At 54.1% G+C, this 15745-nt stretch overlaps 1 protein-coding gene across 1 annotated transcript in view; it reads left to right on the forward strand.

The window, feature by feature from the left end:
• The window catches only part of TPST2 (tyrosylprotein sulfotransferase 2), a 65203-nt gene that overhangs the window by 48340 nt on the left and 1118 nt on the right, over positions 1-15745 (forward strand). Inside the window, exons 2-6 of the mRNA XM_075534314.1 lie at positions 2678-2753; positions 5626-6552; positions 9573-9771; positions 13858-13908; positions 14320-14368. Of these exons, the coding sequence (XP_075390429.1) occupies positions 5711-6552; positions 9573-9771; positions 13858-13908; positions 14320-14361 (1134 nt within the window). The 5' untranslated portion in view covers positions 2678-2753; positions 5626-5710 and the 3' untranslated portion in view covers positions 14362-14368. The remainder of the gene's footprint in view (positions 1-2677; positions 2754-5625; positions 6553-9572; positions 9772-13857; positions 13909-14319; positions 14369-15745) is intronic.

Consider the following 15745-nt stretch of genomic DNA (forward strand, 5'->3'; position numbering starts at 1 on the left):
AACAAATTTTTAAAAAGAAGAAGAATGTGTGGCTTTAGAAAGAAAATAGGGTATAGCATGCCTGGGAGCCACTTGCATTTTCCCCCCGGTTTCCTTGTGGTACAGTAGTTATGCGTTGGGCTGCGAACCAAAAGATTAGGAGTTCAAAGCCAGCCACTCGGGGGAAAGTTGAGACTTTCTTTTCCCATGAAGCATGTCAGTCTTGGAAGCCCACAGAAGCAGTTGGGCCCTGTGAGTCAGCATTGACTCGGTGGCGGTGACTTTGCATGATTCCCATGTTCGTCTTCCTTACGTGTGTGTTCTGGTTTGCTGGTCTGTGAGGTTCTCGTGGCGGTTCTGCCCTGTGGTAAAGTCCTGCAACCTCTCCTCCAACAGGGACCTTTCTGGTCCGTGAACTAGAGAAGGTGGTGCCGCCCATTGGGGCGCTGGGCGGGTGACACAAGGCAGCCTAGGCTTCTGCTCACAGCATGGTAGACACGTCATCAGTGCGCTCCACCGTTACCTGGAGAGTTGCTGTGAGCCCACACAACCGGGCGGCATGAGAGCGACCCACTCTTGGAGGAGCCCTGGGGCGTAGTGGGCACACGCTGGCTGCTAACTGCAGTCAGCAGGTCAGAACCACCAGCCGCGTGGGGCGGTCCTACCCTGACCTACAGAGTCGCCGGGAGGCGGAGTTGACTCAGTGGCAGTGAGGTCTTTTATTCACTCTTACTAATGTTACGTGCCAGTTGTGGATTGGTAGCAGAATTCGCGCTTTCCACAGGAGAGACCCGGGTTCAAATCCCAGCCAGTGCACTTCATGCTCATGGAGGCTTGTGATGCTGGACAAGCTTCCAGAACAGGAAGAAAGTGCCGGCAATCTCCTGAAAATGCCATGGGTCCCGACATTCCTGTTGATGTCCAGTCCTGGGGGCTGTGCAGGGTGGGGCAGTATTTTGTTCTTGGTGCCTGCGGTCCCTAGACGTTGCAGTCTCACTTGACAGCAGCTAACAATTCCTGATATGTCTGCCCTGGCCCCCGGCGTATCCTGTCAGCTAGTGCTGTCCACTAGAACGTTCTGCAGGGATGGGACTGGTCCCCAGCAGAGACCAGCATTCAGAGGAGTCCTGGTGGTGCCGTGGGTTAAGCGTTGGTCCTCTAACCTCGAAATTGGCACTTCCAACTCACCAGCTGCACCTCAAGAGAAGGATGAGGCTGTCTGCTCCCGGAACTATTAACAGCCTTCGAACCCCAGTGAACATTGCAGAGTCAGAGTTGACTCAGAGACAGTGGGTGGGTCATGTAGTATGTGGTCTTTGTTGCATATTCTTTTAAGAAACCCTGAAGTATGTATCTGGTGTATGTACACACACACACACACACACACACACACCTGTGCGAGCGCACGCACCGTTCATTGCTTTCGGGCCGTACACACAGACCGTGGGTGGGATTTGGCTGGAGGAGCACAGATTTCCAGTCTGTTATAGAATTGCAGGGAGCCTTGGTGGCGTAGTGGTTACGAGTTGGGCTGAGATCCGCAAGATCAGCAGTTCAAAGCCACAGGTCACTCCAAAGATGAGGCTTTGTGCTCTTAAAGGGTTTTTCAGTCTGGGAAACGCACAGGGCACTTTCCACCCCGTCCTATGGGGTCGCTGTGCGTCAGCATCAACTCAATGGCTGTGAGTTTGGTTTTTGCTTTTCCTAGAACTACTTGTCCTTTACAGAAGCCATATGGTTACTGAGATTGAGGAAGTGGCTTTTGCATATGATTTCCTTCTGTTTGGTTTTTAAGGCTCCCTGGTGGTGACATGGGTTAAGTGTTGGGCTGGTCACCTTAAGGTCAGTGGTTCAAACTCACCAGCCACTGCTTTGGAGAAAGACAAGTCCTAGAAGCCCTAGCGAGTACCAGTTCTGCTCCGTTCTGTAGTTTGAAGAGTTTGGTTTGTTGGGGTGTTTTCCTTTTACCTTTAAATGTAAGCTGTGCACTGAGGCTTGTGTCTCTGTGTCACTCCGCTGCCTCTGAGTCACCGACGGCCAGTCTTCACCCTGAAAGGGCCTGTGTTCTCTGGGGGAAGGGAGGCCAGGCCTGTGGGGGTGGGAGCAGCCTGCTGGCAGGCATTCAAGGGCCGCCTGGGTACAGCTGGGCTCCAGCCATCCCCCTTCTACAAAAGCTTCAAGGGCCCTGTTCCTAATTGGCTTCATTCTGAAAGCAGACAGACCCGAAGCCCCTCTGCCAACCTCTGCCCAGGCCCAGGAATGCCAACTCTTTGAATTCTGGAGCTTGGGGGTGGGGCGCAGGTGTGTGTGTGTCTGGTTTCTGTGGTCACGCCTGGGAGACTCCCCCACCCCCTGGGGGTGTGTCTTTGTGGTTCACTGCTGTCCACTTGAACCCCACTCACAGGGACCCTGTGTACCACAGAAAGCACTGCTACCCGGTACTGCACTCTCCCCACCCTGGGCGCCGTGTGGTTCTCACTGGCCTAGACCACCAAGCCTTTCTTTGCAGGCTCTGCTGAAACCTGGATTTTGCCTATGGGTGGGTCAGAGGAGAACTACGTGCCGTTGGGTCTCAACGGCTGGGTTGTAGCATTGGATCGCCAGGCCTCTCTTCCGCAGCATCTCCAGGTGGACTCAGAACTTCCCATCTTGGCCCTTTGCGCCTGGCCCTGATGCAGTGTCTTTTTTACCTCTGCAGGGGACTGCCCGTGGACAGCCTTGGCGAGCAGGGTCAAGGGAGGGCTGGCGCCCAGGACTGAACGTGTTGGGGGGAGGTAAGTGCCTGAGAGAACCCCTATTTTTCCTGAAACACTGGACTCGGCCCCCTCTGTGCCTCCTTTTGCCAAACTAGGGGCCGGCATTGCTGGGGTCTCGGCAGTGGGGACCAGAAGGGCCGGGAGCCAGGCAATGCGGAGAGGCCTGCCCTCACGCATACACCCATCACACCCTCCCCTGCGCAGTTCCTTAGGAATTGGATTCTGCTTTTGGTCAGGGAGGCAAAGCTGAGGTCCAGCGAGAGTGCAGGGACACCCATTCCACAGCACACTTGGGGCGCAGAGACCCTCTCACCACCCACCCTGTTGTGCCTGCAGGGTTCTCACGAAGGGCTTCACGTGGGACCCCCTTGCTCCCGGAGCAAAGGTTCTGAACCCCAGAGAGGGGCAGCCCCTGGGCTTGGTCTTGCCAACTGGTCAAGGCAGGATTTGAACCTGGGGCTGTGAGCACTCCACACCCCAGGCCAGGCCCCTGGGTCCCTCCAGGAGGAAGGTCAGGCTCTGGCTGGCCAGGAAGCAGCAGCTGCCTTCCAGGGTTCCAGCTGCAGAAACTCACCCATGTGCACACGTGCAGATACATACTCAAATACATCTCCCACCCACATATGGACATGCACGTTACATGCATGTGTACTCACTCCCTGCCATTGGACTGATGCCACAGAGGCCCTCGAGGGCAAGACAGAACTTCCCTAGGGAGCTTCTGCGATGGGGTCTGTTTCTGGGGATAGATCGCTCCGCCTTTCTCCTGCCCAGGTGTGCAGGCACACGAGCGTATATTAAGCACACTTACATACCTCACATGCATAGACATGCAGGCAAATATCACACACGCACACCACGCAGACACACGCACAGACCACGGCCGCATAGAGATAAACGCACATGAAAGCCCCAGACACCCACCTGCACACACACACCAGCGGCCTTCAAAACCCAGCTGGGAAATGTCCTCACTCCACTTCCTCATTCACTGCTGAAGGTCAGACAAACAGACCCAATATGCTAACTCAAGCTAGCGTGCGGCTGACCATCCTATAGAATGCTGACAGTGAGATGATAACCAGCAGAATTCGAGAGGCCCTGGTGGTGCCACGGATTAAACATCAGGCTGCTAACTACAAGTTCAGTGGTTCAAGCCCACGAGCCACTACAAGAGCAATGAGGAGGAAGCCTGCTTCCTTAGAGACTGACAGCCTCAGAAATCCTAGGGGTAACCCTCTACCCTGTTCTATCGGCCTGCTGTGAGTCAGAACGGACTTGAGGCTGTGGGTTTGATTTGGGGGTGGTTTAGTGCTTATGTCTCAGGCTGTGGACCACAAGACCCACCTTCTAAATCACCAGCTGCCATGGGGAAAGATGGGGCTTTCTACTCCCCTAAAGAGCTGCAGTCTCAGACACCCACAGGGGCAGCTCGGCCCTGTCCTGCAGGATCACTGTGAGTGGGAATTGACACGAGGGCAGGGAGAGAGTTTGGGGTGCAGGGACTCATCTCTGTGAGCCCTGGAAGCAGCTGGTACACCTCAGAGGCATTTCTGGGTGTTTTTTTGCCCTGTGTAGCCCCGCACAAAATCAGCCCAGATGAGATTTCCTCATCCCAGGCCTATAGGACTACAATCCAAAAGGTCAGCAGTTCAAAACCACTCACGGCTCTGCAGGAGCTAGATAGGGCTTCCTGCTCTGACGAAGAGGTACCGTCTCAGAAGCTCAAAGGCCAGTCAGAGTGGACTCCATGACAGGAAGTTTGGTTCCGTGGGCCATGTTAGAGTCCCCCCCTCCCCTCTACCAGAAGAAGTGCTGTGCGCTTCTGACAGATCACGGCCTTGGAACCCTGTAGAGAAAACCCAGTTCCGCTCTGACCGGCACCGGTTGTCCCTAGACTGAGTCAACGTGAGTGGTGGCTCCTTTTCTGGTTGTTGGCCCGTTTTAATGGCTCCTTTCTCCAGGCCGCGCCTCCGTGACCCAGGGCTCCCGGAAGCCAGGCCCCTCAAGAGAGAACGCTCCTCAGGCCTTGCTCATTGCCCCAGCAGCTTGTTGAGGTCAGGGCCCCACCCCGAGTTTTCTGCTCAGGAAACTGCGGTGCAGAGGAGGAAGTGCTGCTGTTCCTCTGCAAGGCCAGGAAGTGCCAGTGCCTCCTGGTTTCCGCCCCAGCCCCCTGCCCCTGCCTGAGGCAGCCTGGCCCCTCCACTTTTTCCACAAGGGGCCCTGAATAAGAGTCCTGGGGGGCTGGTGCGGCTGAGGCCCAAGCAGTGCCCCTGGTGCCTCTGTACGTTTGCAAAGGAGTCCTGGTGGCATAGCACTTACCCGTTCATTGGGCTGCTCACCCCTAGGTCAGCAGTTCAAAACCATTAGCTGCTCCTTGGGAGAAAGAAGAGGCTTTCTACTCCCATGAAGAGTGACAGTTTTACCCTGCTCTGCAGGGTTGCTGGGAGTCAGAATCAACTCTTTGGCAGTGTGTTTGGTTTTGGGGTACTTAACTGCTTTTGCAGGCCCCTGGGTAATCCCAGCATCCCCTAGTGGGTGGCATCACCCACTTTGGGAAAGTCTAGCCTAAGCTAGCATGCTAACCAAACACAACGTACTGGGTCCACGGGAGAAAGTCCTGGCTCTCCGTCTGCTAGAGTTAAGATTGCACCCGGGAAACTCACCAGGTCACTGTGAGTCAGCATGGCCTCAAGGCACCCAAGATGCCCCCAGTCTGTTCATCAGATGAGGCAGAGGGGTGGAGTCCGTGGTTCATGGCCCACGAGCCTCAGGCCCCTCTGGGCTGGTCAGTGTGCCTTCTCTCCTGGTTGAGTTTCCAGAGCACAGCCCCTGCCACTGATACCCCCACCATTCTACACTGACACTGTCTGTGTGTCTGTCTCCATAGATGTGAGCCTGGCCGGCTGCCTGCTGACCCATCGTTGTCACGGGCCCCCCGGCTGGGCCTGCCTCAGCCCCAGCCCCAGCCCGGCATGCGCCTGTCGGTGCGGAGGCTGCTGCTGGCAGCCGGCTGCACCCTGGCCCTGGTGCTGGCGGTGCAGCTGGGCCAACAGGTGTTGGAGTGTCGGGAGGTGCTGGCCGGCCCGAGGGGCCCCCGCCGGACCATGAGGCCAGAGCAGGAGGAGCTGGTGATGGTGGGCACCAACCACGTGGAGTACCGCTACAGCAAAGCCACGCCGCTCATCTTTGTGGGCGGCGTGCCCCGCAGTGGCACCACCCTGATGCGCGCCATGCTGGATGCCCACCCTGAGGTGCGCTGCGGCGAGGAGACCCGCATCATCCCCCGCGTGCTGGCCATGCGCCAAGCCTGGTCCAAGTCAGGCCGAGAGAAACTGCGGCTGGATGAGGCGGGCGTGACGGACGAGGTGCTCGACGCCGCCATGCAGGCCTTCATCCTGGAGGTGATCGCCAAGCACGGCGAGCCGGCCCGCGTGCTGTGCAACAAAGACCCCTTCACGCTCAAGTCCTCCGTCTATCTGGCGCGCCTCTTCCCCAACTCCAAGTTCCTGCTGATGGTGCGGGACGGCCGGGCCTCCGTGCACTCCATGATCTCGCGCAAGGTCACCATCGCCGGCTTCGACCTCAGCAGCTACCGTGACTGCTTGACCAAGTGGAACAAGGCCATCGAGATCATGTACGCCCAGTGCCTGGAAGTGGGCAGGGACAAGTGCTTGCCCGTGTACTACGAGCAGCTGGTGCTGCACCCCCGCCGCTCCCTCAAGCTCATCCTCAACTTTCTGGGCATCGACTGGAGCGACACGGTCCTGCACCACGAGGACCTCATTGGCAAGCCGGGCGGCATCTCCCTGTCCAAGTGAGTGGTGCCCCCGTGCCTCTGCACAGCCCTGCAGCCCCAGGGGCCCCGCAGGAAGCTTGGCTCGGCTGTCTCCCCGGGCTATGTGGCCTGGGGCCAGTGTCTGAGCCTCTGCCTCCTCAGCAGCTGTGCTGATGCGTCCAGCTTACAAGCAAAGCTGCCATCAGGATTGCACACCTTTAGTGTGGCAGCGTTGGGCCAGTGCCTCTACCTCTCTGAGCCTCGGTTTCACAGCCGGAGAAAGGAATGAGCGATGGTTGGTCCTGGAAGTGGGTTGTACAAATTAAGGCCCAAACATTGGATTATCAAAGGCACGTGTTTTTATCTTAGGAAAGTGGAGGGTACACTGAAAAGAAAAGTATAGCCCATAATCCACCATCCATATTTTGATATAAGAGCCCCAGAGGCATAGCAGTTACATGCTGCGCTGCTAACCACAAGGTCACCAGTTCAAAACCACCATCCTCCCCTTGGGAGAAAAATGAGGCTTTCTACTCCTGTAGAGGAACAGTGTCAGAAACCCATAAGGGCAGCCCTATGCTGTCCTATAGGGTCGCTGCCCGTCAGAAATGACTCGTGGCCGTGAGTTGTTGTGTTGGCATTCTGGTAGGTAGCCTGCTGGTGCTTTGTTCGGGTAAACGGATCAACAGGACTCCAGCAGAGCATCCCCACTTCACCCCTGCCATGGAGCCGAATCTGGCTCACAGAGGCCCGGTGCAACATTTTGTAATCTTGTAACACTTTGTAACCTTGATTCCCTGCCCGCCCGCCCGCCCGCCCTGCCTCTCACCCCGCTCTCCCATGGTATCCAGCATGCTGCTGGGACATCGTTTTGAGTAACTGTGTGCTATTCCAGGGGCCCTGTTGGCGTCGTGGTTATGCGTTGGGTTGCGATCCACAAGGTGAGCTGTTTGAAACTCTGGGAGAGAAAGAGGAGGTTTTCTACTCCGCTAAAGAGCGGCAGTCTCAGAAATGTACAGGGGCAGTTGTACCCTGTCCTATAGGGTCACTATGAGTCCGCATGGACTCGATGCTGGCACTGAATTTGGTTTTGGTTAGAGTATTCATGATCCGACATAGAATCTGGTACATGATTACCACGTTTCATGTCATGGGCTCGAGGTGGCTCCAAAATTACAATGGTGAGGATGCGCAGGGCCAAGGAGTGTTTCCTTCTGCTGTTCATAGGGTCGGTACGGGTCAGAACCGACTCCATGCACCTAACAACAATAGTGACAGGTGGCACTGGTGGGCAGGCATCAGACTGCTGACTGCAAGGTCAACTTTTTCCTAGGGAAAAGGTGAGGCTTTCCACTCCCATGAAGTGTCTCAATCAGAAACCCACAGGGCCAGTTCTACTCTAGCCTATAGGGGCGCTGTGAGTCAGATCCACTTCATTGGTGAGTTTTGATTTCAAGGAGCCCTGGTGGCATCGTGGGTATATGCATTGGGCTGCTAACCACAAGGTCAGCCGTTTGAAACCACCAGCTGCTCCAAGGGGAAAAGATGAAGCTTTCTATTCCCAGAAAGATGTGGACAGCCCTGGCAACCCACAGGGCCACTTCTACCCTGTCCTATAGGTTGCCGTGAGTCTAAATCAGTTTGGTGGCACCGAGTTCACTTGGAGTTTGGTGGTGCTATAAGTTAGGCAGCCCAAACCCAGCAGATGCCTTGGAAGCCCTGGAGTACTTCTTTATCCTGTAGAGTCGCTGTGAGTCTGAGTTGATCTGACAGCAGTGGGTTTGGTGTTCAGCTTTGGTATATCCCTGCTGTAGAATGCCACCCAGCTGGAAATAAAGAATCAGATGTTGCTGAGTGGGGGTGGTGGGGGTGGTAGTGGAAGTTACAGGAAAAAACAGTACCTCCAGTTGATTCCAACTTATAGCGACCCTATAGGACAGGATAGAGTGCCCTCTGGATTTCGGAGACAGTAGATGTTTATGGGAATAGAAAGCCTCATCTTTCTTCGGTGGGGCGACTGCTGGTTTTGAACTGCTGCCCTTGAGGCTAGCAGCCCACTGGGTAACCCACTGTGTGATGCCAGCGGCATCTCACTCGACTCCGCTCCCTCTAGCACGATTGGCATCGTGACCCTCCAGCAGCGTCTGCGTCGTCGAGCTCCTCATGTGGACTCCACGTTGCATCCGCTCTTTGATGGTCTCTTTCCTACAAGGCCACGCCTACCTTTTTTTTTTAATTAAGAAAATCCATCTGCCATATGCTTTCTATATCCGCAGGTGCAAAGACGATAGCTCTATAGGTGTTTCTGCCCATATGTGTGTGTGCACGTTGCAGCTATTGAACATGCAGCATGTATTCTTCCCAGTACTTTCCTTGTCTTAGTACATTTCATCTTTGGAACATCTCCAGGCGGAAGATGCTCTGCTCCTGCTGTCTAGATGAGGAAACTGAGGTTTAGAGGCAGGGAAGTGGTGGTATAGCTGGCATGTCACCCGTGTCAGTGGGCTCCTGGGGCTCTTCTTAATGCTTCTATTATTTAAAACCAATACCCCAGGATTGAAAGGGTCAGACGTCCCCCATGAGCTGAGCCCGACTGTGGGCTTCAGCAATAGATAACCAGGCCCTGCTTCTGAGGGGCCTCTGGTTGGATTTGAACTGCCAACCTCTTGGCTCGCAGCCATTCATGTACCCAGAGACTTCTAGAAGGTCGAGAGTAAGGCGCAAGGAACAAAGCACTAGCAATGGTGAAGTCTCGCTTTTTCTTCCATGCTCTAGCATTTTCCATTGCAAGATCCCAGCTTCCTGTTCGTTATATTGATACAGAGCTATTTGTTTTAATCGAGGAAGCAGAATTTATCCCCCGCCAGGAAGCCACTGCCTTGGACCCTCCTCCCTCCCCCACCACACACTCTTCCCTGCTTTGTACAGAGGAGGTAGATGATGCATCTCGGCTCCCCACCTCAGAGGCTCCAGGGAGGGCAGGCCCAAACTGAGCAGGGCAGGCCTCCCAGGCTGGGTCTGCCCCTTCCCCATCCATCCAGCCTGTCCTCTCTCCCCAGGATTGAGCGGTCCACAGACCAAGTCATCAAGCCAGTGAATCTGGAAGCCCTCTCCAAGTGGACTGGCCACATCCCAGGGGACGTGGTGAAAGACATGGCCCAGATCGCCCCCATGCTGGCCCGCCTTGGCTATGACCCCTATGCAAACCCGCCCAACTACGGCAACCCTGACCCCATCGTGGTCAACAACACCTATCGGGTGAGTGCATGTACGCACAGGGTGTGGCTTGCGGGCTGCCAGAGGGAAGAATTCTCTGTGGTTGAGCAGCTGGCTGACCTCTATCAGATGCGCATGGTGTTTCTGTGTTTGCTCAGGCTGTGTCTTATAGCCCTCATTATGTGGACAGTGCGTCTAAATAAGACAGGCTGGATGAACAATCTGGAGAAGAAAACAATGGGACTGACAGTTCTGGGGGACATGGGAGAGGGTGAGGTGGGGGAAAGGTAGTGGTATTAACAAATCACAACAAGTGATCCAAATCAGTGGTGAGGATGGTATAGGAGGCCTGGTATGGCGTGATCAAGATTAAAGTAACCAAGAGGAATTCATGAAACCCAAATGAAGGCTGAACATGATAGTGGGACAAGAGGAAAGTCAAAGGAAATTGAAGAAAGAGCTAGGAGGCAAAGGGCATTTATAGAGGTCTAGATAAAGACATGTACATAGCAAATACATTTATACATGAGGATGGGGAAACAGATCTATGTGCCTATATTTATAAGGTTAGTATTAAGGTAGCAGATGGACATTGGGCCTCCACTCAAGCACTCCCTCAATGCAAGAATACTTTTTTCTATTAAACTGGCATTCTATGATGCTCACCTTCCCAACACAATCACTGAAGACAAAGCAGATACATAAGCAAATGTGGCGACGAAAGCTGATGGTTCCCAGCTATTAAAAGATACAGTATCTGGGGTCTTAAAGGCTTGAAGGTAAACAAGCGGCCATCTAGCTCAGAAGCAACAAAGCCCACATGGAAGAAGCACACCAGCCTGTGCGATCACGAGGTGTCGAAGGGACCAGGTATCAGGCATAATCAGAACAAAAAAAATCATATCATTGTGAATGAGGCAGGGAGTGCGGAGTGGAGACTCAAAGCTCATTTGTAGGCCACTGGACATCCCCTTACAGAAGGGTCTCAGGAGGAGACAAGCCAGTCGAGGTGCGATGTAGCAACAATGAAATATACAACTTTCCTTAGTTCCTAAATGCCCCCCACTACTATCATGATCTCAATTCTACCTTAAAAATCTGGCTAGACCAGAGGATGGACACTGGTATAGAAAGGAACTAGAAACACAGGGAATCCAGGACAGATGATCCCTTCAGGACCAGTGGTGAGAGTGGTGATACTGGGAGGGTGGAGGGAAAGTGGGGTAGGAAGGGGAAACAGATTACAAGGATCTACATATAGCCTCCCCCTGGGGGATGGACAGCGGGCAAGTGGGTAAAGGGAAATGTCGGACAGGGCAAGATATGACAATAATTTATAAATTATCAAGGGTTCATGAGGGGAGGGGGGAGTAGGGAGGGAGGGGGAAATGAGGAGCTGTTTTGAGAATGATGAGGGCAATGAATGTACAAATGTGCTTGACACAATTGATGTATGTATGAATTGTGATAAGAGTTGTATGAGCCCCTAATAAAATGATTTTAAAAATATGTAGACAGTGCAAACCAGGGGGCTTCAAAGAGCATATGGAAGATTGAATTAAAAGATAATGGAATAGAGAATGATTTCAGTCAAGGAAATGGCTCCTGCCATTGTCAGGGGGCTGGCAGGTCCTAAATCCATGAGTCTGGCATCGGGGAGCTGACTCAGAGAGCTACAGGGGCTGAGGCCCCCACCGGCGGCTGAGCAGAGGGCAGGGAGCTGGCTAAGCTTTTCCTGTTGTTCCGGAGGGATGAGGACCCTGCAGAGGCCAGGTGGCTTCCTTTACACTGGAGTCAGTGTCACATCTCCAGGTGCACGAGTCGGTCCAAGGTTGTACCCATGTTAGCGGTATATACATGAGGGGGCTTCAGGAAGTGCATTTGGAAGATAAGGGCACGGTTGCACCAACATCTGGAAGCGTCCCTTGTTTGTACATGTGGTTATCTCAGTAAGGTTTGTCTTGCAGTCGTATTTCAGATATAAGGGTAAGTTCCAAAGTGCTGCTGTCCTGGTCCCTGCTCATCCCTGCACGGCTGTAAGCCAAACAGAACATGTGCAAACATGCCCTGCCATCTGACCCCATCTCTGCCTGTAGACATGGTCTCGCAGGAGTACAACTGTCTTGTCTTTTCCCATCCAGGTGCCATCAGAGAAAAAAATAAAAGCTCTAATCAAAACCTTGGCTCCGAAGAGCATCCGTTAGGCCCCTTCAATGCATGGCAGAGGGTCAGCTCGGAAGGTTATGGTGCATGTTTTAGTGGGGCGGGGGGCTCTACGAGGGGCCATAGGCTTGCTGTCACTAAGGACACAGGGGCTCTCCAGGAAGACCTTTGAGAAAAACGGAGAGTCTTATGAAGAAAAAGACCAGGCACCGTCACGAAATCACCACACTCGATATGCTCGCTGTCCTGAAATCTCATGGTGGACCTGACCCCGTCCACCATGCAGCCCTGGCCTTGCCCATGTCAGACGTCTGTCTGTCCCCTGGACTCCAAGAACATCTAAAAGAAGCATGCTTTGAGGCGCTTGAAGATGGCAACACCGTCCTTGTGATGGGGTGTCAATGAAAAAGCATGACCTCCTTAAGGACTTCTGCTGTGGTCGGGGACGTGGGTCGGTGGGGACCCACAGCGACCCTCTGCACATCCTCACGCTCTTCCTGCGCCTGAGCCCCTCGCTATAGCCCGGGCCCATCCATCTCCGGGAGGCCCTTCTCTTTCGTGCTGCCCCTCTGCTTTACCAAGCGCGATGTCCTTCTCCAGGCACCGGTCTCTCCTGACAACATGCCCTCAGTACGGAAGACGAACACTTGCCATCCTTGCCTCTAAGGAGGACTCTGGCCTTACTTCTTCCAAGATAGATCGGTTTGTCCTTAGAGCGATCGAAATACTTAAAGAGATAGAAACACTTAGCGAGATGGAAACATGGCCTTCCAAAGTGGGCAGGCCGAGACGGAGACCTGTCAGGCAAGAATCCTTCCCCATTGGAGGTTTTCTGTGATTTTGCAGCAAACCCACATTTCATTTCTTTGCAGCATCGTATTAATCCATTCTCATTTCACTTGCTCCTGTTTATTTTAATGTGGCTCCTAGAAATGTTTGGATTGCATCTTTGGTTCGTGTTATATAGAGTCCGTTGGAGAGTTCTGGTTGGTCTAGGCAGGGGTCCTCAAACTTTTTAAACGGGGCCAGTTCACTGTCCCTCAGACCCATTGGAGGGCCGGACTATAGTTAAAAACAAACAAACAAAAAACTATGAACAAATTCCTATGCACACTGCACATAATCTTATTTTGAAGTTAAAAAACATAACGGGGCAAAAACATCTGGCAGGCCAGGTAAATGTCCTCAGCGGGCTGCATGTGGCCCGCAGGCCGTAGTTTGAGGACGCCTGGTCTAGGTGGTACCTTCCATACCAAGAGATAGTGGGAAGGCCCAGAATTGTAAGTGTCCACCCCGGAGCTTCCTGGAGCACCCTCTTCGGCGCTTCATCCGGTTGGCTTTTCCCATCATTTATAGCTCAGCTCCAAGGGCCCTGTTCCAAGAGGGCCTTGCTGGCTGTTCCCCATCCTCTGCCTTTTCCTCGCTGGCGTCAGAGAACTTCCCGTATGTTTGTGCTTCCTGGACTCGCACCGCGTCTGACTCCTCCTCGGGAATTGCAAGTTCGAGCGTCCTTAGAGGCATGCATGGTGAGACTTGGTCCCAGGGACTTGGGACATGGTGTCAGGAGAGACCAGTCCCTGGAGAAGGACCTCACGCTTGGGAAAGTGGAGGAGCAGGCCAAAACAGAAGGTCCTTCGGGAGATGGACTGACGCAGTGGCTGCAGCCATGGGCTCAGCCGTAAGAAGCATTGTGGGGATGACGCAGGGCCAGGCCGGGCTCGTTGCGTGTGCACAGGGTTGCTATGGAGCAGATGCAACTCGGTGGCACGACCTCACAGCCACAGACATTTCTGTGTCGTCTCGTCACGAGTTGCAAATCCAGTGCCTGGATTCATGGTGGAATGCATGCGCTCAAGAAATATTTGAGGGACAGAGGGAAGGATGGATGGACAGAGTGATGGCGAAAGTTTATTTTTTTGGTCATTTCCCTAGGAATGATTTGCTTCCCTCTTTGCTCTGTCCTAGGTCTTGAAAGGGGACTACAAAACACCGGCGAATCTGAAAGGATATTTTCAGGTAGGAAGCCCCAGTGGGTAGTCAGAGGGCTCACTCTTCTGGCGTAATGGGTTCAGCATTGAGCTGCTAGTCGCAAATTAGGTGGTTCAATACCAGCCACTCCTCGGGAGAGCGGTGAGACCACGTGCTTCCGAAAAGACTGAGTCTCGGACAGTGTGGGGAGCAGTTCCACTTAGTCCTAGGGGGTCACTAACAGCCAGAGTCAACCTTAAGGTAGTGAGGTGGGTGTAGGTTTTTGGGGTGTTTTGGTCCTCCGCTGAGAATGAGCCTGGTGCTTTGTCATCCCCAGTGCATGGTAGGTGCACAGAAAATGCTCAGTGAGTGGGCGCCTGATGCCTGAGTGGGTGCTGGCCAGGGTCCCCCCTGTGCACCGGAGTGTGATCCTGTTTCCTGTGTGTTCCCTTCCTTCAGGTCAACCAGAACAGTACCTCCTCCCACTTAGGAAGCTCATGATTTCCAGGTAGGTCTGCGGACGTCGTAGGGGGCAGGGAGAGAGGCTCTCACCATCACCGAGCCCAGGAACCTCTATGCCCGAATCACTTGTCCTTCCAGGACTTCCCTGGGGAGGAGAAAGTATCCCGAGAGGTGGGCTGACCCAGTCCCATCAAAGGTTTCCATGGTGATGGGCTGGGGCATCTATTTATAGAATGGAGACTCAGTCTTTTGGCTCTGGCTCTCTGGTGGGGATGAGGAGCAAACCAACTGGGAAGGGGCCCTGGGTTTGCCTGGCATGGGGTATGGAGCAGCAGGTCCCTGTGATGGAGGAACCTACGGCCACTTTTGCCCCCAGCGCCTGCCTGCCAGCCTGGTGTCCATAAACAGAGCTGGGTGGGGCCAGAGCAGTGACTGTGTTAGTTGTTGGCCCAGCGGTGCTGCCCTGTCCTGAGAACAAGCCTGAGTCATGAGGCCAGTGCACCTGCCGGGGAGTGAGCACCCCCATTCCACAGGGCAGGGAGCTTGACTTGTCCACGGACACATAGCCCTCCACCCGGCGCGCAGCGAAAGCTGTTACATGCAGGGCACTGGTGTGTGTGTGCCGCCCAGGGAGGTGGCTTCTCAGTTTGGGAGGTCCACGATGTAAGAACCTCTCTTAGCCTCACAGTGACCCCACTTATAGCAAGGGGGCACGCAAACACCCCTCCACCCCATTCCAAGGGTAGTGGTCAGGGCCCATGTGGGTGTGCTCGGGAAATGGAAAATGCTGGGCCTCGGCATCCACACGGGCACTGACTTTCCAATCTCTGCGGGCCAGCAGCTCCCCAGGTGCCCGGCCTCTGATCAGGAGACCCATGACAGTAAGGGCAGCAGCAGCCTGTGTGGGTGTGTCTCCTGCCCTTCGAAGGCCGGAACTTGGCACTCCCAGTCTGCACTCTAATTTTGGCTTTGCCTCTCATGTTTGAATAATCAGTCCTTTTGTGTTTTTCTTTGGTTTTTCTCTAAATGCAGTTTGCTGCAGCCTGCAAGTTTCTGCCCGTCTCGGGGCTCCCAGGCTGAGCTGTCCCCATCCTGAGGTTCCCCACGTCCTTGAGTTCTGTGTCGTTCTAAAGGAGACACCTCCTCCCATGGAGAACAGCTTCATGCCTGTCTCCCCAGGCCTCTCTCCCTCTTTCTGAAGCTTCATTACGAGAATCTAGAACCATCTCATTGACAAGAGCCAGATTTGAGACTGGGCTACTAAGCACAAGGTCAGCAGTTCAAACCCGCCAGCTACTCCTTGGGGGGAAAGGTGAGACTGGCTACCCCTGCAAAGACTGACCACCTTGGAGACCCTACAGAGCAGTTCTGAGGGTCAGTCGATGAGTCAGAAATGACTCTCTGACCATGAATCTTTGCTGTT

Source organism: Tenrec ecaudatus, chromosome 16 (genome assembly GCF_050624435.1).
Source record: "Tenrec ecaudatus isolate mTenEca1 chromosome 16, mTenEca1.hap1, whole genome shotgun sequence".
In the NCBI taxonomy this organism is placed as follows: Eukaryota; Metazoa; Chordata; class Mammalia; order Afrosoricida; family Tenrecidae; genus Tenrec; species Tenrec ecaudatus.